Here is a 23,329-nt window from a genome sequence, read left to right as displayed (position 1 = left end):
GGCGCCCCAATAAACTTTAAAATTGCTACTTAAAAGGTTAGGATGGGAACAATGGACAAAGCAGATGATACTTAGAAGCTGGACTTCTCTGAATATGCACTGTGTTTTGTTGATTTTAAGTTTATACAAAATCATAAAAGTCACAATGAGGGTAAAAAAGCAATCCCTAAAATCTAAAAGCAACATGAATCAAATAGGCCTGTGCTTCCAGTTGACAGCATCAGCATACAGAATTATTTTACATGTCTTTAAAACATGGTAATTTGGTTTTAGATCCTTATTATGATATACCTTAAACAAAGATAGAACTGTTTTTTCACAAATGCCAGTAGTGTTGGTATTGTTCTGTTATATATGTATTGTGCAATTAAAAAAGAAAACAATTACTTTGGTGTCTTTGAGCACAGAAAAATAAAATACAGGTGTAAAATTAATGAAGTAGAGCAAAAAACCTTCAGTCCTGAATTTAGGTTAGAAGCAACAGCATGCGCTCATGATTTTTTGTATCTTTAAAACACACTATTTTACCTGAAAACCTTACCTTGTATAATAAAAACAAAAAGCACATATATGTCTTAGATTTATGCACTGAAAAGCCCTAGAAATAATGACAAACCAAGGAGCAATGATCACCCCTCAGTCTCTAAATACCATATTCAATTAAAAGGAAACAGAGGCTCCTTGAAAAAAAACGGCAGGTTCCAAGTCAGGGGGAGGAAAAGAACAAAATGGGCCTGGAACATCTTGTCATACAGAAAATAAGGAGCAGTCAAAAGCTCCAGATTTACATTAAAAGACATTTGGATTAAACTTGGAAGTCTGAAATTGGAAAATGTGAACATCAATAAAGAGAATAACTGCAATGGGCTGAAGCATATTCAGTGAGTTTTAACTCATGAATTCATTATGATACTTTGAATATACATATAAATCATCTTTGGAAGATGCTAGTGAACGAAATCATTTTGAAAAACAGTAAATGAAGGGCAGGAATTGTTTATACCAGGGGTTTTTTTTTTAGATTTATTTATTTATTTGAAAGTGGGAGCAAGTGCACAAGCGAGGGGCAGATGAAGGGGAAGAGAGAGAATCCCAAGCAGACTCCCCACTGAGCCTTGAGCCCAAGGCAGTTTGATCCCAGGACCATGAGATTGCCACCAGAGCCGAAATCAAGAGTTAGACACTTAATTGATTGACCCACTCAGACAGATCCCCCCTTTTTTAAGATTTTATTTTTAAGGAAGGAGTCAAGATGGCGGAGAAGTAGCAGGCTGAGACTACTTCAGGTAGCGGGAGATCAGCTAGATAGCTTATCTAAAGATTACAAACACCTACAAATCCAACGGGAGATCGGGAGATCGAAGAGAAGAAGAACAGCAACTCTAGAAACAGAAAATCAACCACTTTCTGCAAGGTAGGACTGGCGGAGAAGTGAATCCAAAGCGACGGGAAGATAGACCACGGGGGGAGGAGCTGGCTCGGCGGGAGGGGCTGGCTCCCGGCGAGTGGCGGAGCAATGGAGCACAAAATCGGGACTTTTAAAAGTCTGTTCCGCTGAGGGACATCGCTCCAGAGGCTTAACCAGGGTGAAGCTCAGGCGGGGTCAGCGTGGCCTCAGGTCCCGCAGGGTCACAGAAGGATCGGGGGTGGCTGAGTGTCGCAGAGCTCACAGGTATTAGAACGGGGAAGCCGGCTACAGAGACAGAGCCGAGGAGTGACTCTCAGCTCCGGGTTACCTTGAACCGGTCGCAGGCTCGGTCAGCTAGGAGCACGGCCGGAGGCCAGGGTGACGGGAGTCATTGGGCGCTGTTCTCTGAGGGCGCACTGAGGAGTGGGGCCCCGGGCCCTCGGCTCCTCGGGGCTGGAGACCGGGAGGCCGCCATCTTCATTCCGGTCTTCCAGAACTCTACGGAAAGCGCTCAGGGAACAAAAGTTCCCGAAAGCGAACCCAGCAAACCCCAGCGGATTACTCAGCCCGGCCCCGGGTAAGGGCGGTACAACTCCGCCTGGGGCAAAGACACTTGAGAATCACTACAACAGGCCCCTCCCCCAGAAGATCAGCAAGAAACCCAGCCAGGACCAAGTTCACCTACCAAGGAGTGTAGTTTCAATACCAAGGAGGGCGGCGGAATTCCAGAGGAGGAGAAAGCAAAGCACGGAACTCATGGCTTTCTCCCCATGATTCTTTAGCCTTGCAGTTAAATTTTTTTTTTCTTTTCTTTTTCAATTTTTTTTTCTTCTTCTGCTAAATTTTTTTAACTTTTACCCTTTTCTTTTTTAACATTTTTTAACTAGTTTATCTAATATATATATATATATATATATATATATATATATATATTTTTCCTTTTTATACTTTTTCTTTATTGGTTTTCTTTTTTTAATTTTTTTTTTTCTTTCTTTCTGAGCCTCTTTTTATCCCCTTTCTCCCCCTCCACGATTTGGGATCTCTTCTGATTTGGCTAAAGCATATTTTCCTGGGGTTGTTGCCACCCTTTTAGTATTTTACTTGCTCCTTCATATACTCTTATCTGGACAAAATGACAAGGCGGAAAAATTCACCACAAAAAAAAGAACAAGAGGCAGTACCAAAGGCTAGGGACCTAATCAATACAGACATTGGTAATATGTCAGATCCAGAGTTCAGAATGACTATTCTCAAGGTTCTAGCCGGGCTCGAAAAAGGCATGGAAGATATTAGAGAAACCCTCTCGGGAGATATAAAAGCCCTTTCTGGAGAAATAGAAGAACTAAAAGCTAACCAAGTTGAAATCAAAAAAGCTATTAATGAGGTGCAAACAAAAATGGAGGCTCTGACGGCTAGGATAAATGAGGCAGAAGAAAGAATTAGCGATATAGAAGACCAAATGACAGAGAATAAAGAAGCTGAGCAAAAGAGGAACAAACAGCTACTGGATCACGAGGGGAGAATTCGAGAGATAAGTGACACCATAAGACGAAACAACATTAGAATAATTGGGATTCCAGAAGAAGAGGAAACAGAGAGGGGAGCAGAAGGTATATTGGAGAGAATTATTGGAGAGAATTTCCCCAATATGGCAAAGGGAACAAGCATCAAAATCCAGGAGGTTCAGAGAAGCCCCCTCAAGATCAATAAGAATAGGTCCACACCCCGTCACCTAATAGTAAAATTGACAAGTCTTAGTGACAAAGAGAAGATCCTGAAAGCAGCCAGGGAAAAGAAGTCTGTAACGTACAATGATAAAAGTATTAGATTGGCAGCAGACTTATCCACAGAGACCTGGCAGGCCAGAAAGAGCTGGCATGATATATTCAGAGTACTAAATGAGAAAAACATGCAGCCAATAATACTATATCCAGCTAGGCTATCATTGAAAATAGAAGGAGAGATTAAAAACTTCCAGGACAGGGGCGCCTGGGTGGCTCAGTGGGTTAAGCCACTGCCTTCGGCTCGGGTCATGATCTCAGGGTCCTGGGATCGAGCCCCACATCGGGCTCTCTGCTCGGCAGGAAGCCTGCTTCCCTTCCTCTCTCTCTGCCTGCCTCTCTGCCTACTTGTGATCTCTCTCTGTCAAATAAATAAATAAAATCTTTAAAAAATAAATAAATTAATTAATTAATTAAAAAAATAAAAGCTTCCAGGACAAACAAAAACTGAAAGAATTTGCAAATACCAAACCAGCTCTACAGGAAATATTGAAAGGGGTCCTCTAAGCAAAGAGAGACCCTAAAAGTAGTAGATCAGAAAGAAACAGAGACAATATACAATAACAGTCACCTTACAGGCAATACAATGGCACTAAATTCATATCTCTCAAAACTTACCCTGAATGTTAATGGGCTAAATGCCCCAATCAAAAGACACAGGGTATCAGAATGGATAAAAAAACAAAACCCATCTATATGTTGCCTACAAGAAACTCATCTTAAACCCGAAGACACCTCCAGGTTTAAAGTGGGGGGGTGGAAAAGAATTTACCATGCTAATGGACATCAGAAGAAAGCAGGAGTGGCAATCCTTATATATCAATTAGATTTTAAGCCAAAGACTATAATAAGAGATGAGGAAGGACACTATATCATACTCAAAAGAACTGTCCAACAAGAAGATCTAATAATTTTAAATATCTATGCCCCTAACGTGGGAGCAGCCAACTATATAAACCAATTAATAACAAAATCAAAGAAACACATCGACAAGAATACAATCATAGTAGGGGATTTTAACACTCCCCTCACTGAAATGGACAGATCATCCAAGCAAAAGATCAACAAGGAAATAAAGGCCTTAAATGACACACTGGACCAGATGGACATCACAGATATATTCAGAACTTTTCATCCCAAAGCAACAGAATACACATTCTTCTCTAGTGCACATGGAACATTCTCCAGAATAGATCACATTCTTAGTCCTAAATCAGGTCTCAACCGTTATCAAAAGATTGGAATCATTCCCTGCATATTTTCAGACCACAATGCTCTGAAGCTAGAACTCAATCACAAGAGGAAATTTGGAAAGAACCCAAATACATGGAGACTAAACAGCATCCTTCTAAAGAATGAATGGGTCAACCAGGAAATTAAAGAAGAATTGAAAAAAATCATGGAAACAAATGATAATGAAAACACAATGGTTCAAAATCTGTGGGACACAACAAAGGCAGTCCTGAGAGGAAAATATATAGCAGTACAAGCCTTTCTCAAGAAACAAGAAAGGTCTCAGGTACACAACCTAACCCTACACCTAAAGGAGCTGGAGAAAGAACAAGAAAGAAACCCTAAACCCAGCAGGAGAAGAGAAATCATAAAGATCAGAGCAGAAATCAATGAAATAGAAACCAAAAAAACAATAGAACAAATCAACGAAACTAGGAGCTGGTTCTTTGAAAGAATTAATAAGATTGATAAACCCCTGGCCAGACTTATCAAAAAGAAAAGAGAGAGGACCCAAATAAATAAAATCATGAATGAAAGAGGAGAGATCACAACGAACACCAAAGAAATACAGACAATTATAAGAACATACTATAAGCAACTCTACGCCAACAAATTTGACAATCTGGAAGAAATGGATGCATTCCTAGAGACATATAAACTACCACAACTGAACCAGGAAGAAATAGAAAGCCTCAACAGACCCATAAGCAGTAAGGAGATTGAAACAGTCATCAAAAATCTCCAAACAAACAAAAGCCCAGGGCCAGATGGCTTCCCGGGGGAATTCTACCAAACATTTAAAGAAGAACTAATTCCTATTCTCCTGAAACTGTTCCAAAAAATAGAAATGGAAGGAAAACTTCCAAACTCATTTTATGAGGTCAGCATCACCTTGATCCCAAAACCAGACAAGGATCCCATCAAAAAAGAGAACTACAGACCAATATCCTTGATGAACACAGATGCAAAAATTCTCGCCAAAATACTAGCCAATAGGATTCAACAGTACATTGAAAGGATTATTCACCACGACCAAGTGGGATTTATTCCAGGGCTGCAAGGTTGGTTCAACATCCGCAAATCAATCAATGTGATACAACACATTAATAAAAGAAAGAACAAGAACCATATGATACTCTCCATAGATGCTGAAAAAGCATTTGACAAAGTACAGCATCCCTTCCTGATCAAAACTCTTCAAAGTGTAGGGATAGAGGGCACATACCTCAATATTATCAAAGCCATCTATGAAAAACCCACCGCAAATATCATTCTCAATGGAGAAAAACTGAAAGCTTTTCCACTAAGGTCAGGAACACGGCAGGGATGTCCGTTATCACCACTGCTATTCAACATAGTACTAGAAGTCCTAGCCTCAGCAATCAGACAACAAAAGGAAATTAAAGGCATCCAAATCGGCAAAGAAGAAGTCAAACTATCACTCTTTGCAGATGATATGATACTATATGTGGAAAACCCAAAAGACTCCACTCCAAAACTGCTAGAACTTGTACAGGAATTCAGTCAAGTGTCAGGATATAAAATCAATGCACAGAAATCAGTTGCATTTCTCTACACCAACAACAAGACAGAAGAAAGAGAAATTAAGGAGTCCATCCCATTTACAATTGCACCCAAAACTATAAGATACCTAGGAATAAACCTAACCAAAGAGACTAAGAATCTATACACAGAAAACTATAAAGTACTCATGAAAGAAATTGAGGAAGACACAAAGAAATGGAAAAATGTTCCATGCTCCTGGATTGGAAGAATAAATATTGTGAAAATGTCTATGCTACCTAAAGCAATCTACACATTTAATGCAATTCCTATCAAAGTACCATCCATTTTTTTCAAAGAAATGGAACAAATAATCCTAAAATTTATATGGAACCAGAAAAGACCTCGAATAGCCAAAGGAATATTGAAAAAGAAAGCCAAAGTGGTGGCATCACAATCCGGACTTCAAGCTCTCTTACAAAGCTGTCATCATCAGGACAGCATGGTACTGGCACAAAAACAGACACATAGATCAATGGAACAGAATAGAGAGCCCAGAAATAGACCCTCAACTCTATGGTCAACTCATCTTCGACAAAGCAGGAAAGAATGTTCAATGGAAAAAAGACAGCCTCTTCAATAAATGGTGTTGGGAAAATTGGACAGCCACATGCAGAAAAATGAAATTGGATCATTTCCTTACACCACACACGAAAATAGACTCAAAATGGATGAAGGATCTCAATGTGAGAAAGGAGTCCATCAAAATCTTTGAGGAGAACACAGGCAACAACCTCTTCAACCTCAGCCACAGCAATATCTTCCTAGGAACATCGCCAAAGGCAAGGGAAGCAAGGGCAAAAATGAACTATTGGGATTTTATCAAGATCAAAAGCTTTTGCACAGCAAAGGAAACAGTGAACAAAACCAAAAGACAACTGACAGAATGGGAGAAGATATTTGCAAATGACATTATCAGATAAAGGGCTATTGTCCAAAATCTATAAAGAACTTAGCAAACTCAACACCCAAAGAACAAATAATCCAATCAAGAAATGGGCAGAGGACAGGAACAGACATTTCTGCAAAGAAGATATCCAGATGGCCAACAGACACATGAAAAAGTGCTCCATATCACTCGGCATCAGGGAAATACAAATCAAAACCACAATGAGATATCACCTCACACCAGTCAGAATGGCTAAAATTAACAAGTCAGGAAATGAGAGATGCTGGGGAGGATGCAGAGAAAGGGGAACCCTCCTACACTGTTGGTGGGAATGCAAGCTGGTGCAACCACTCTGGAAAACAGCATGGAGGTTCCTCAAAATGTTGAAAATAGAACTACCCTATGACCCAGCAATTGCACTGCTGGGTATTTACCCTAAAGATACAAACGTAGTGTTCCAAAGGGGCACGTGCACCCGAATGTTTATAGCAGCAATGTCTACAATAGCCAAACTATGGAAAGAACCTAGATGTCCATCAACAGACGAATGGATAAAGAAGATGTGGTATATATACACAATGGAATACTATGCAGCCATCAAAAGAAATGAAATCTTGCCATTTGCGACGATGTGGATGGAACTAGAGGGTATCATGCTTAGCGAAATAAGTCAATCGGAGAAAGACAACTATCATATGATCTCCCTGATATGAGGGATAGGAGATACAACATGGGGGGTTAAGGGGGTAGGAGAAGAGTAAATGAAACAAGATGGAATTGGGAGGGAGACAAACCATAAGTGACTCTTAATCTCACAAAACAAACTGAGGGTTGATGGGGGGAGGGGGGTTGGGAGGGGGATGGGATTATGGACACTGGGGAGGGTATGTGCTATGGTGAGTGCTGTGAAGTGTGTAAACTGGTGATTCACAGACCTGTACCCCTGGGGATAAAAATATATGTTTATAAAAAATAAAATTAATAATAAAAAAAAGATTTTTTTTTTTAAATAATCTCTACATCCAACATGGGGCTCAAACTGACTACCCTGAGATCAAGAGTCACATGCTCCACCAACTAAGCCAGCCTGCCACCCCATCCTAGCTTCATTAGATTGTGTGAAATAATTGATAAAGGTGCAAGTTCTCTTTACAGAAGCATTTTAGCTAATAAATGAAGGAATTATAAAATTAGATTACTTGCAAACCCTAAAGAACTCAATGGATCTAGGAAGTTATCATCAATGACTGTAATCATGCACAGAAGAAATATTACAACAGAGTCTTAAAATCATAATGACTTAAAAGATAATGTAGCACAATAGAGCTCATTTTTAAACATAACCTTGGTTACAACTAATATAGTTCTACCCTAATATAAGGAATATTAAGCTACATGATTGTTTTTTATATCCATTACTTACCCTTTTTCATATGTAAATTCATCTTTCAGGGAATTAGCTGATGATTCCCCAATAAAGACAGATGGAATGTCAATTTTCTTTAGCACATCAACTGTATAAAATAATAATAAAATTATTCTTAAAATCCCATACTCCGTGTACAATCAACTTTACTTTCTTCATAACAGCAGCAAATGCAACTGGTAACAATTACAATCAATTCGAATCAGTTGATTTTCCTGATTTCAGAGTCATACCATCATCAATTACAGTGGTTGAGAAATCCTATTACATTTACAATAACAAAAGCTAACACTGTACATACATACATTACCATACCATCTCAATAGTCCTATGAAGACTAGATATATTTTTAATATTTCCCTTTGATTTATTCCTCTATAGACATAATTAACTCTTAGAAAAGGAAGAGAAAGAAATTTAAGTTTTCTTTCCACACATAACAAATGAAAAAGTGAAAAAGCTTTTTTTACATACCCATTCCCAGGAGATGTATAAGCCGAAAAATGTAAGAAAAGACCACTTTATACAAGTCTCAAAAATGATACCATATATCTACAGCTTTCCACACTGACAGGCTGACAGAAGTTGAGAAAGGGCAAAGAATAGGAAAGCTGGGTAAATTTCTACTTCCTCCTAAGCCTGGAGTTCATGGTAAAGCTCTGTTTTGTTTGGTGTCTTAAGACAATGGACTCATACCTACTTGTAAAACCAAAGTCAAATGTCAACAAAAGAGAAGTTTGTAAAAATTACCAATTACTCAGGAAGATCCTCTTAAATTTACAATAGAAAAAGCAGTCTTATTTTTGGCTGTGAGTTAATTTAACAAATTTGGCTTTAGAGAAAGTCCATTTACTTTCATTACATTTTTCACAATAACTTTGTTCTCCCAAAAACACAAATGTGAAAAAGGTGGGGGGGGGGGTGGATACAAGAAGAAAACCATTATCCTTCCCACCCAAAGACAAAGGTTTTATTTGAAGTAATAAACAGTTCTAGGAGTTTCAACACATATAGTTATATAACCACCACCACCACAATCAAGACACAGAATGTTCTATCACCCCCCAAATTCCCTTGTACCCCCCTTTATTTTCAACCTCTCCCCTCCAACCTAAGCTACTGCAGATGTGTTTTCTTTAATCTTTATAAAAATAAGTTTCTTTAAAAAATATTAGCAGGACTCACTTTATAATTTTTTCAAAGATTTTATTTATTTATGTGAGAGAGAGGGAGTTAGCATGAGCACGGGGCAGGGGCAGGCAGAGGGAAAGGGAGAAGCAGATCCCTGACCTCCCCGCACACCCTTCCCCCCCCCCCCCCCCCCCCCGCCCTGGCCAGCAGGGAGCCAATGCATCTTGATCTCAGGACCCTGAGATCAAGACTTAAGCCAAAGGCAGATATTTAACTGACTGACCCACCCAGGCGCCCCATAAAAACAAGTTTTAAAGTTATATAATCCTGGTAGAGTACATTTTTTTCACTTCTAGATATTTTTTTTAACGTAAATATAATCATTCATTTCTGCTTGTTCTCTCGCTTCCTCCCACTCTTCCCATCCCTACCCCTCTTTCACACATACACATCCCATATAAACCCCAGGAAGGCAAGATCCAAAATGGTTGGTAAAGGAATATTTAATCGCTATTTTTATATCAGTGGGATCAATAAAAATGTTATATTTGTATATCAGTGGGACCATATAATAATGGAAAAAAGTATAAGCTTTTTCCACTGAATGATACAACTCAGATATTCTGTCATGTCAATAATTATTGGAAATAATAGAACTTCTTTGAATTATGATATCTAAAGAGATGTAAAAAGCTCCTCACTTCAATCAGAAAAAGGGGAGAAATGTATACAAATATGAAAAGCCATCTTGGAGACTTTGCAATATTATTTATCTACTGAACCAAACATCTTCTAGTTCACAAAATACTTTAAAATACACTAAATTTTAATTCTTATCCACAAAACTCTGTGAAATATACACTGCCAATAGTATTGTCATATTATCATAGACAAAATACAATTTAGATGGGCAACCCCAACGTCTCCAGATTCATATATCCAACTGCCTGTTCAATATCTCCACTTGCTTGCCTAATAGAGGTTTTAAACCTAATGTTTCTCAAAAGGAACTCTCACTCTCTCTTTCCTCAAAATCCGCTCTACTCTTTGTCTTTCTCCTCGGTAAACAGCACCCTGTATTCACCTAGTTTCTCTGGCTGTACACCTTGGAATCATTCTTGACTCCTCAATTTCTTTATTTCTTCTATCAAATCCTATCAACTTCAAAACAGAGCCATAATTCTATCATTTATCATAGTCACTGTTAATACTCCAGATCACCATCACCTCTGGCCTGGCTATTGCAGCAACGTTCTGACTTGTCTCTTTGTTGGCACTCCTGCCCACCTTCCACCTTCAATCTATTCTCCAAAGAACAGCCAAAGTGATCCTTTTAAAATAAAAGATCACCTCACATCTCTGTTTAAAAGCTACACATAACAAATTCCAAAGTCCTATAAATACACAACATGATCCTGCCGCTAGCACCTTCCCTAACCTCATTCTCTCCACTCTTTCTGCCTATACTTCAGCCACTGTGGCTTTCTGTCACACCTTGAAAACACCAAACATACTTTATCTTTGAGGCTTTGTATTTGCTTGCTGTTCCCTTTCCTTGGAATATTGCTCCAGAAATCTGCATGGCTCAGTCTCTTGCTGTAGACCTATGTTAAAATGTCAAAGCCTCAGAGAAGCCTCCTCTGACCACCCTATCTAAAATGGCCAGCCTCCTCTCGTCCCTGCCACTCTATATCCCTTCAGCCTAACATGGATTTTTCTTTCTTTCCTTTTTTTTTTTTTGAAGGTTTTATTAATTAGAGAGAGAGAGAATAAGAGAGAGAGAGCACAAGAGAGGGAAGGGTCAGAGGGAGAAGCAAACTCCCTGCTGAGCAGGAAGCCTAATGAAGAACTGGATCCCAAGACTCCAGGATCATGACCTGAGCCAAAGGCAGTTGCTTAACCAACTGAGCCACCCAGGCACCCTGACATAATTTTTTTTTTCATAATTTTCTTTATAGCACTTATCACTACTTGACATACAGCATATCTCTTTGTGTTCATTTCCTCTCTCTCACCCTAGAATGTGTAATAGCAGTAATATAGCCATAAATGATTATTATTAATACTATTATATAATATCTAATAATATTATCATGTATTTATTATGTAATGACTAAGAAACCACTAAGAAACAGACAGTCTTCTAGAGGTTTTCTATGTCTGAATTCATTCAATCCTCAACAACCACCCAATGAGTTAAGTACTATTATCATCCCCATTTTACAGATCAGAAAGGTGAGGCCTACAGAGATGTAAGAAAATATTCCCAAGGTCAAACAGCTAGCAGGTGATCCAGCTGCAATTCAAACCCTAGCAGGCAGTAACCAGAAGCCACACTAACTGCTGCATTCTGCTATTTCACTGAAAGGTATGAGAGCAGAGCCTTAAAGTGTATCATTCCCTGCTGTAGTCATGGTGGCTAAAATAGTACCTGATGAAGAGTAGGCTGTCAAAAAAATACTTGTTCAAGGAAGACAGCAAAGAAAAAAAGAGAAGAAACAAACCCAGACATATTGATAACCTGCCCTGATTATACAATTGGGAATTTGCACAGCCTAGATTCAAACTTGAGGCTCCGCTTCCTAATCTAAGCTCTTGCAGCTCTGTCATGGCATGGGTTTTCTCACATATCTGCTCTCATAGGATCTTCACAACCTTGTCAGGTCAAATAAAAATAAAAATTAGTCACACCTTTACAGATGAAAGTAAAGGGCTTAAAAGGTTAAGTGACTCTCCCAAAATTCATATATTAACTAACCTAGAAGAATAAACCCACATTTCCTGGTTCCGAAGTTGGTGTTTTCTCCATCACATTCTGCTGCCTCCTGAAGATGACAAATATTACTGGCTCACTGAGTTAACCCATACTATGTCCTAGCTGAAATAAAAACAGACAAATTCCTTGTGTGAAATGTTGGCAGCAAGGGGCTTTTAAAACTTCCTTTTGTTTCCAGATACTACAATGTCTGTTTCTAGAATATGCGCAATATTCTTGGTGGTTATAGACTAAGCCTTAAAAAGGGAATAGATACATGCCTCTTTTAATGAATCCATGCTTTCCTTTCCTGTTCCAAGTAACAGCAAAGTTGCAAATGGTAAAGATCTTTACAACATTTGTTTTTGAATATAAGAAACACAGATACACAGGGATAGAGCAAAATATCACAGAAATAATCCAAGCAATAAAGAACCAAAATTCTGAGCAATCTTTGAAATGTAATAGCTCAACTGGAACATTTCCATGGCAACAACAGGATTACATGGTTGTGTGCTACTTTTAACATTTAACACATTTTCCTTAGGAACTGTCATGATTACCACAAAAAGGTTTCATGGTATTACAAAGACAATATAGGTGTTAAAGGGAACAGGCACTTCCTGCTTGCAAAATTTTTATTGAAAACGTGTAAAGAGAGTAAATAGTTTATAAATATGAATCTGTTTAACTCAAAACACCTGAGAAGGTCTTGAAGCCTGCTAAACACTGGGCTCAGGACTTCAGCAAAACACACAAGGAGTAAGTAACTTGCTTAAAGTTATACAGCTGATACAAGTGAGAGTGTCAATTTAAATTCACACCCTTTCTTGAGTAGTTATGCTTTCCACTTTGCTAGTAATGTATACAGGTAACAAAAGTTACTGACCTGGCATATATATATATATATTTTTTAAGAGAGATAGCTGAAGGGGAAGAAGATCATGTCAAATCTGCAGTACCAAAAGAACTAGTTTATTTGGTAAGTCAAGTACTTCATCAATTCCTCTACTTCCCAGCAGTGACTGTCAAACTTTTTGTGAAATGCTAGACCCTCCCAAGGGAACCTCATGCACTTTAATGATTTAATCAGCTAGAATGTTAAATAATAATTTAAAATATATATGGAAATTAATGAAGGAACTTATTACCAGGTTTTACTTTTCTTTTTTTTAAAGATTTTATTTATTTATTTGCAGAGAGAGAGAGAGAGATCACAAATAGGCAGAGAGGCAGGCAGAGAGAGAGGAAAACAGGTTCCCCGCGGAGCAGAGAGCCCAATGCGGGGCTTGATCCCAGGACCCTGAGATCATGACCTGAGCTGAAGGCAGAGCCTTAACCCACTGAGCCACCCAGGCGCCCCACCAAATTTTACTTTTTATAAGTTGTAATTTTACCTCAGATTCTAAGGGTAAGAAGAAAAGGGTTCTACTCAAACAATAACAACAACAACAACGAACAGCGTCTTAAGTTATAAAAAATTTAGTTAAGGACTCCAAAATATTTCCTATAGAGGATCTAATTATTTAAAGTCTTAAATATATTCCAATGTAGGATACCAGTCCATAGCTTTATGTCTGCTTTTTGCTCCAAGCTCTTTCTTGCATATGAAACTCAATGGCACTTAGTAGCCAGAGGTATTATGGTTAGGTGCTAGGAGAAAAACAAAAATAAAATACTTAATCATGGATGCTGGCAGTGTGCTTTGGGGTCTGAACCCAATTTTCAATGGATATGTGGGGGATATCCCCCACACCATGGAACAACTCAACTCAATTCTGTCATTATCTACTTAGAGATAGCATCAGATTCTACAGGTTAAAGGTTTAGTCTCACAAGACTGCCCTCAACTCTTCAGACACCAGTTTTAAGTCCAGGTTATCACATATGCTTTTGATTCACTGGCTATAGGTTAGAGGTTCCATTGACAGCCCCCTCCTTGGGTTCAATTAATTAGTAAAGCAGTTCACAGAACTCAGAGAAACAATCTACTTACCAGATTATCAGTTTATTATGAAAGAATAGAACTCAGGAACAGCCAGATGGAAGAGATGCATAGGGCAAAGTATGTGAGAAGGGATGTGGAGATTGATGCCCTTTCCAGGCACAGAATTCTCCCCAAATCTCAATGTGTTCACCAATCTAGCAGCTCTTTGAACCCTGTCCTTTTGGGTTTTTATGGAGGCTCTATTACACAGTAAACCACAGGCCACTGGAGAGCTAGTCAACTTCCAGTCCTCTGTCTCTCCCCAGATTGGGGGCTGGGGAAGACTGAAAGCTCCAACCCTCTCATCGCAGGGTTGGTTCTCCTGGTAGCCAGCCCTCATCCTTTGATGGGGTCCCAAAGTCACATCCTTAACATAACAAAAGATACCCTTTACCACTCTCACCAAATTAAGTGAAAGCATACAGCTGAAAAGTCACTGGTTAAAGCCAGTTATTCGGTTTAAATTGGCTCATTTTCCCTACAAGCTGATATTTAGTAGAGAATAAGGGAAAACATTCCCATTTTGAATGAAAAGCTATAGGAATGTCAACGTATGTTAAGAAGCTAATAACCAACTGGTGTAAGAAAGCACAAGTATGTGGCTTTGAAATTCTTTAAGAATACAGTAGCTACCTAGTATAGATGCATAGCCTAACATTTAATATTGTAACTCTATAAAGAAATCACCAGAATTCTTCTATGGAATCCTTAACTCAGCATGTTTATCTCTATTTAAAGCTTTGATTTTTGCCAAAATATCAACACATCTTCTAAAATGAAACACAAAGTTAAAAGAAAACAAGACAACTAACTGTTCAGAAAAGAACAATTCTACTTCAGTATGAATAAAATTGTCACAAGAGGGTTAGGATGAGTTACCTTTCTAAAAGAAAAGAAATTTTGCTTTTTAAAAAGAAAATGAGAGTGGGGGGAAGTCTTGTTAAGTTTTAGTTTCAAAAAGATCTGTCAAACAGGAGAGAAGAAAAGTGATACCTGTACTTACTGTCGTTGGATCCCATGCTAATGAGGTCATCAGAGTCAACATTGTGAACTATGGCTGCTTTGTATCCTGCTCTCTGTGCATTTAAAACCTGCAAGTCAGAAAACAATCACAATTATGAGGAAAAGACTGCTTTGTCATACAGTCCCTCAACTTCAACATAAACCAGCAAGTCTATACCATGTGTCTAGGACTAGATTACTTATATATCTAAGAATAGATCTCAAATATGTTCTTGAAACATAACATATTTTATAATTATCAATGACTTTGGATATTTTCTTGATTTCATTCATGGCATGAAGTGAATGAAAAGCAAATAAAGGACAGATACAAGCTAAAATACTAAACCCACCTAGCTCTAACAGAGATTTGCTATGATCATGCTCAAGAGCCCTTGGACATTCATATATACGCTGCTTATAGGGGAATAAACTTGGACAAATTACTTTTAGTCATGCAGATTAATCAGAATAATTTTATCCTATCACTGAAAAAATAAATAAATAAAAACCCAGTCTATAGTCGATGAGTGCCTCAAGGAATTAAAAGCACCTGTGAAACAGCCTCACAGAGCAGGCGCTCACTAAATATTCCTTATTCAAGAGTAAATGTTTAAAACATGCACACAAATTAATAGCCCACATTATAACATTACAAACACAAGAAAGAAAATTAGGCAGAGATTTTCTAAAAACTGATTAAAGTAGCATAAATAGTTCACCAACACAGGACCTACTGCTCTAATGTTAAGAATATGGTAAGAAAATTAACCAGCCAATAAAACTGTTAATAAGGAATGTTTATTAGTCTTGCAAGAAAATGTCAAAAATCAAGAAAGTTTGTCATTTTTTTTGTTACATGTGCATTTTTAAGTATCCAGCTAAAATTGACAAACTGCTAGCTCCAAAACTTCTTCCACATAGATAGTATTGTTTTTTCAAGGGGAGGAAAAAAATACTCTTAAGAAGGATATTATAGTTTCTAAATCTTACTTCTTATTTGTTACTTATATATTAATCTATTATTTGTTCATTCTATTACCATAGCAGAAGAGACTTCACTTAGCTTTTAGTTAAACAGAAGTATACTTGCTTGGGGTTGCTATTAGTTTATTTGATGCTTTCATGACCATTTTAACTGCTCCCAAAAAGCTAACCCAGTAACTGAGGAGAAATGTTTAAGACATTCAAAAAACAAATGTTGCCAGAGATACAATTTAAGAAATATAAAATTTATATCAAAAGATGTTTTCTAATAAAAAACAAGTTTTAGCTTTTTAAAGCCAATGAATTTGGCTAAAAAAAATCATGTAATTTGAAATTACATGATTTAACTTGTTTCCCTGCAAAATATATATTTGTGATATAACACAATAGGACACATAGGAAGGTGGTCTCAGGAACCATGATAAAGAGTGGAAAAAAAGTTCAATTCAACAAGTATTTGTGGAGTTTACATAATAAAATTATATAAGGTACTGTGCGGCACAGTGCAGAACTCAAAGGTGAATTAGAAACAACCCTTGCTCTGAAAGAGCTCTCGATTCTCATGGATATCCAAAGAGGTCAGGCACTTTCTTGCCTCTTTATTAGCTCATGCTAGTATGTCTGCTTGGAATAGGCTTTGTCTTCTGAATGCCTATCAGGCCTTCAAATTTCATTATCTCCATGAAGCCTGCCCTGTTCCATGACCTGCTGTGCATCTTTTTTCAAGCACCCACATAACCACTCCCTGCTTACAGCATTTATATCAATTTGTTTTCATTTTTCTTAAAGATCTTATATTGCACCTTCTACACACACACACACACACACACACACACAATCTCATTTCAAAAAAACAAAACAAAACAAAAAAAAACAACCTTCCATGGGGTCCTTAAAGCTCCTGTAGTTGTTTACGTGTGAGCTTTTCTGGTAGGAAGAGATAAAACCATCATTAATTTTACAAAAGGCTTTCTGAACCCCCAAATGTTAGTAACTACCAATATAAATTATTGGATTTACGACAACCTGCCAAGTGTGTAATTAAAACTAGCCATTAGATTCTTAAAACTGCATGGAGCAACTGAGGAGAAATGTTTCCTTCACACATCCAAAATACAATTGGTTCCATAAATACAATATAATATTATATCAATATCAAAATCTGTTCTCTGCTAACAAAACAATAAAATACCTCAAATAGAAAACTTAGAAAACCACTAAAATAGGCAGGGATTTTTGAATGTACAAGTGTGACTTCCCAAAATTAGAAACATGTTTTCAAAAATTTAACAAGAAGTCTTCCCTAAGGCTTTTGTTGTTTTTATTGATCTCCAAAATAAAGTATTAAAATTAAATCAAGAAACACACTAACATATGGACCAACAGACTTATGAATACAAACAAGGAAGCTATATCCATGTTTATGAACTACAAAACGTGTGCACCAAGTCAAATTAAATTACATTTTTAACTAAGCAGCAGCTGGTATTTTTAAGAACACTAGGCAGAAATAAAACCTAAATCAACTTAGTAAACATGTGCAAAGTTTCACATTCATAAATGCAACCTCACACATGGTGTCAGATGGAGGCAAAGAACTCAAAGATTTACGAATAAAAAACATGCACTGTGAACAAACCTAAATTCCAAGAGAGACATCAAAACTGAAAATTTCATGAAAAAGCCTTCTGAATTGTATTGCCAATCTACCTTTTAAAGGAGATTGATCAAAGCCATTAGCTCAAATTGTGGTAAATGCTCTAAATATTTTAGCTCTAATAAAAAATTAGCTGCAACTAAATTATGTAGACCAGGCGGCACTTATCCAAGAGTTCTGGAGTAATACAGGACCGCTGGCTTGTTATAGGAAGTAGCCAGCATGTCAGAAGATAGCAAACTGTTAATGGAAAAACTTTCAGTAAGGTTCGAAAAGGAACCCTGGAAATGACACAATAGTTCATCTTATTTCCAGAGTGGACAAACTGGTAATACTGACACTAATAAAACAAGTCTTGTAAGAAGAACTGATTGAGCTGTCAAGATTGCAAGTAAAGATCTTTTATGGGATTTGAAGGATTGAGAAGTTGGGAGTTAACTGTTGATAGGATACATGTAACAAGGCTCCAGACTAAAAGCTATAATGAATAAAGGAAGCTTCTATATGCTAGTGCTTTACATATATTATCTCTAATACCTAACACACCTCAACAAAGTAGGTATTCTTTTCTACATTTTAGAAAGGAGGAAAAATGGGTAAGTAAGTGCCCTACAATCGCATTTAGACAGAGCTGCGATCTTTTTTTAATCTGATTAGAGAGAGAAGCATGGGATTTCCCAATGAATCAGGAGGAGAACGAAAATTATGAACCTTACTTAACATTTTACAAATGTGTGAGAAAAGGAACTGAACTGAGAAATCATCAAAACTTAGACAACATGATCATAAAACCTTGTGGGTCAAATGAAACCTCTATGCAAAACAGAGTTTAAAGCCAAGAAGGAAAGTGCTAAAGTACTGTCATAGAGTTTTTGGAAACTTAGAGGGGAAATATTTGGTGGGCTGAAATGCCTATCACAGATTTTATGCGACATGAATTACACTTTAACAAAGAGAAAAAATTTGGGCTAACTGTAGAAAAGAGTTGAGGGAAATTTCTCATATGATAAGGAAGAGAAAGAACAAAACAAAAGTCAGGACCTAGCAAGGCCTACTAAAAACAAAATAAAACATCAACATTACTAAATAAAGAATGTTACTGAAAGAAAGATCTGCAGAGAAGTTAAAAATATAAACTCTTGGAACAAAATTACCTGCATTCCAATTCTGACTCTGTCACATATAAGTTGTATGAACTTAGGCAAGTAAGTTAACTTCTCTGTAAGTCTGATAATATACCCAACTTAAAGAGTTACTATGAGGATTAAATGATTTAATATATGTACAACACTCAAAATAGTGCTTAGACAGTACCTGGCACATATTATATAAGTGCTAGTTATGAGTACTGTCATTGCTATTGATTTTTATTGTTTCTCTTGGAGAATCCAAGGTGAGAAGAAAGAAAACAAAGGGCCAGATTGGCAGTACTACCTTGGAGACCATTCCAAAAATCAGACATGGCATCTACTCTGTTAGGGTTCACAGAAGGCAACTGAATAAGGCGCTGACATGGCTGAGGCAGTGTTTTAGAACAAATTTGGTCTACTTAGATTGATATGGAAAGGAGAAACTGAATATGTGGAGATGTTATGAAAAGGCAGGATAGAAAGATGGCAATGATATGAAAGAACAATAGTTTTTATTCTTCTTCAAAAACTAATTTTTGGACCTTGGAACCTAGGAAACTTAGGGAATATGCTTAAACAGAAATGGAAAAGCCTGAGAAGCAGAGCTTATTTTCACAAGGAAAGAGAAAGGAATGACTCTGAATAATGGGGGAGGTAGCAAGGCTTCTATATATAGATTTTTTTTTTTTTAGGTAAGACAGAATACAACAGATTAAGACTTGAGATAAAAACTTAAAGATTTTCAGCAAATTAATTCACTCATTCATCCAACAAATATTTGGAGTAAATCTAGCTACGTGGTTGCTAAAAATAATTAACTTCTAATAAGACATAATCCATTCACAGTTTTACATTTCTTATAGTCTTCAAACCCCTTTAACATCTGTACGTGAACTAAATGTACTTCTTTTTTTTCCTCTGAGAAGAGATGCTACACATAAGCAGAGCTATGTATATCTCTAAGCTATATATTTGGAAGAATGGTAAAAATTCAACAGAGCTGACTTTCCTTGATGGAAAATAACCTTGAAAAGAACCCAATTATTGACAGCAGAAACACTTATAAGATTTTAATTTTGAAACACATTTCAAGTCATTATCTGAATTATAAATTTGTTCTTTTCTTTCATGAAGAAAAATGTGTAACACCTGAACAACAGTGAAAAAGCAAGCTTATTGGATTATTTCAGACAGACAGGTAACATTCCATGAACACCATATACATGTCTCCTACAGATGCCCCATGTTTCTAAGAATATCTGCTTTCAATTGATGGGACAAAATATGTTTGATTCAAAATAGTAGCCAAGTTTAAATATATTCTCTTCTAATTTTAGTGATAATACAATCTTAAGTTTAGTTCATTATTTCACCATTTTATTATAAATGTAAAAAGGTCATTTATTTTTAACTAGAAAGATGAAAAACGTCAGATTGTAATTCATTCAGAATGAAAATATGATTTAGAGGGAAATTTCTATGAGATGTTATAATTTTATTTACTGAAACAAGTAAAGTAGTAATAGGAGTAAAAAAAAGATGTAATAAATATTAGGGAATTTCTACCTGGAAAGTCTACCTGGCTTGGGTATAAATATTAAAAGATATACCTATCTCAAGATGCATTTTAAGCACTTGACTACTAGGAAGAGAATGACTAAATTTAATCATATGATACCTACAGTGACTTTGAAATGAAATGAAATGAAAGCATCTTTCATTTTCTTTTGGCTCTCAATCTACTTTCCTGCCCAATAATGAACTTGAGTTCACATTTTATATTGACATTTTAAAATATTTCTACATTATTAGTGTTATCTACAAAAAATCCCACAATCAACATATTTTCTGATAAAACACTGAATGCTTTCTTCTCAATAACAGCAACAAGAGAAAGATGTTAACCCTCACCTCATCTGTTCAGCATTGTATACTTAAATTCTGGCCAATGAAATAAGGAAGGTGGGAGGCACGGGGCAGTGGAGACTGGGAAGAGAGATAGAAAGAGTGAATATAGATTACCAAAGAAGATTCTCTTTATTTTTAAGTTGACATAACCATCTACTTAGATGAACTAATAAAAGGCTTCGAGAGAAAATAATTGAGTTTAGAATTCAGCTTAAGCTTATCCAGCTTAAGCTTCCTTCAAAAATGAAGGTGAGGAGCGCCTGGGTGGCTCAGTCAGTTGAGCAACTGACTTTTTTTTTCTTAAATTTTATTTATTTATTTGACAGAGAGAGCGAGAGAGAACAAGCAAGCAGAGTAGCAGGCAGAGGGAGAGGGAGAAGCAGGCTCCCCACTGAGCAGAGAGCCCAAGGACGGTCGCTTAACCAACTGAGCCACCCTGGCACCCTGAGCAACTGACTCTTGATTTTGGCTCAGGTCATCTCAGAGTCCTGAGATCGAGGCCCAAGTCCAGCTTGGTATAGTCTGCTTGTCCCCCACCCCATGCACTCACTCACTCTCTCTTTCTAAAATAAATTAAATAAAATCTTGAAAAAAAAATGAAGATGAAATTAAGACATTTCCAGATGAACAAAAACAGAGAATCTGTGCCAGTGGCCTTATAAGAAATATCAAAAGGAGTCCTTTAGGCTGAAATGAATGAAATGAAGAGTAGCCAACAAGTTGAATCTATACAAAATAAGTAGCAGCAGTAAATATAACTACATAGGTATTATGAAAACTGTATAAAGATATTTTTATTGGGCATCTGGGTGGCTCAGTTGAGTGCCCAAATCTTGGTATGGGCTCAGGTTGTGATCTCATGGGTCCTGGGATCCAGCCCCACCTTAGGCTTCCCCCAATCCCCCAGGAGAGATTTTGCTTGAAGATTCTCTCCCTCTGGCCCTCCCCCAACTCATGCATGTATACTCGCTCACACTCTAAAATAAATAAATCTTTTTTTTAAAAGACGTTTTGTTTTGTTTAGGACACCTAATTTTTTTTATTAGATTCAACAGATATAGATGACTCTGTATCTATCTATTCATCTATCTATGAAATTGCTATGAAAGTTTCTAAATGCATTCTCTCAATCTCTGCACTTTTTCTCTCTGTTGACCAGAACAGTGTGTGAAGTAGCAGACATTCCTGGCCTGCAGTCTAAGTATTGCTGTAGTCCACATTTTTTTTTTTAAAGATTTTTACTTTATTTTGAGAGAGAGAGAGAAAGCACGCACGTGAGGGGGGGGGAAGGACAGAGAGAGGAAAAGAGAGAGAATCTCAAGCCAATTCCCCACTGAGCATGGAGCCTGACACAAGAGCTGGATCTCACTTCCCTGAGATCGTGACTTAAGCCAAAATTAAGAGTCAGATGTATAGCAACCAAGCCACCCAGGTGCCCCTGCAGTCCACACTTTTGATGTGGTTGGGTCCAGGCTGGCTGGGTCCAAGGACCCACAGCGGAATCCCACAGGACCGGCCAAGAGGGTCACACAGGATAGAAATCAAACTGAGAGGAAGTGAGAACAGAGTTTACAGAAGACACAGGGAATGTAGATATGGACAGAGTGTCCAGGAGACTTGGAAAGGAAAGGTGATTGAGTCTCCAAAGATATTTTTATTTCTCTTTCCTGCTCCTATTTGTTTTAAAAGACAGCTGCATAAAAAAATAATGTGTTAATAGACTTATATAAAGATACAATTTGTATGACAGTAATAGTACAATAGCATGATAGAAGAGGTAGGGAGTAAAGGTATACTGAACCAAAATTTTCATATACTATTTAAAATTGACTTAGTACTAATCTAAACTACACTGTTTTAGGTTAAGATGTTAATTGCAATAGCAGGATCATTACTATCGAAAGTAACTAAAAAATAAACAGAAGAAACAACAAGGAAATTAAAAAGGTATGTTAAAAAATATCCATTTAACACAAAAAAAAGGGTAGGAATTGAAAAACTAAAAAAGACATACAGAAGAGATAAAAAACAAATTAAGTGCCAGACGTAAATCCTACTTTATAATTACATTAAATGTAAACATACTGGGGGCGCCTGGGTGGCTCAGTGGGTTAAGTCTCTGCCTTCGGCTCAGGTCATGATCTCAGGATTCTGGGATCGAGCCCCACATCGGGCTCTCTGCTCAGCGGGGAGCCTGCTTCCCTTCCTCTCTCTCTCTCTGTCTGCCTCTCTGCCTACCTGTACTCTCTCTCTGTCAAATAAATAAATAAAATCTTTAAAAAAAAATGTAAACATACTGAATATCCCAATAAAAAACCAGAGATCGGCAGAATGGATTTAAAAACATGATCCATGTCTTACTAAGACAATTTTCCATTTTCCATCAGGAAGCTATAGACACTATAAACATACGCACGTAATCACAGAGTTCCACAATACATGAAGCAAAATTTAAAAAGTGAAGGGAGAAAC

General features: G+C 37.2%; 1 protein-coding gene across 7 annotated transcripts in view; it reads right to left on the bottom strand.

The window, feature by feature from the left end:
* Positions 1–23,329, bottom strand: part of RNF13 (ring finger protein 13) — a 163,451-nt gene that overhangs the window by 52,420 nt on the left and 87,702 nt on the right. For 5 of the 7 annotated variants that reach the window (XM_047727676.1, XM_047727667.1, XM_047727686.1 and 2 more), the window contains 2 exons: positions 15,177–15,264; positions 8,298–8,388 (listed from right to left, as the gene is read on the bottom strand). In XM_047727676.1, coding sequence (XP_047583632.1) covers positions 8,298–8,388; positions 15,177–15,264 — 179 coding nt within the window. Of the gene's footprint in view, positions 1–8,297; positions 8,389–15,166; positions 15,265–17,040; positions 17,090–23,329 lie in introns of all 7 variants that reach the window. The other 2 variants (XM_047727713.1, XM_047727703.1) reach the window with 2 other exon arrangements.

Source organism: Lutra lutra, chromosome 1 (assembly GCF_902655055.1).
Source record: "Lutra lutra chromosome 1, mLutLut1.2, whole genome shotgun sequence".
In the NCBI taxonomy this organism is placed as follows: domain Eukaryota; kingdom Metazoa; phylum Chordata; class Mammalia; order Carnivora; family Mustelidae; genus Lutra; species Lutra lutra.
The sequence above is the reverse complement of the archived record's forward strand: the minus strand, read 5'-3'. Positions and strand labels throughout refer to the sequence as shown.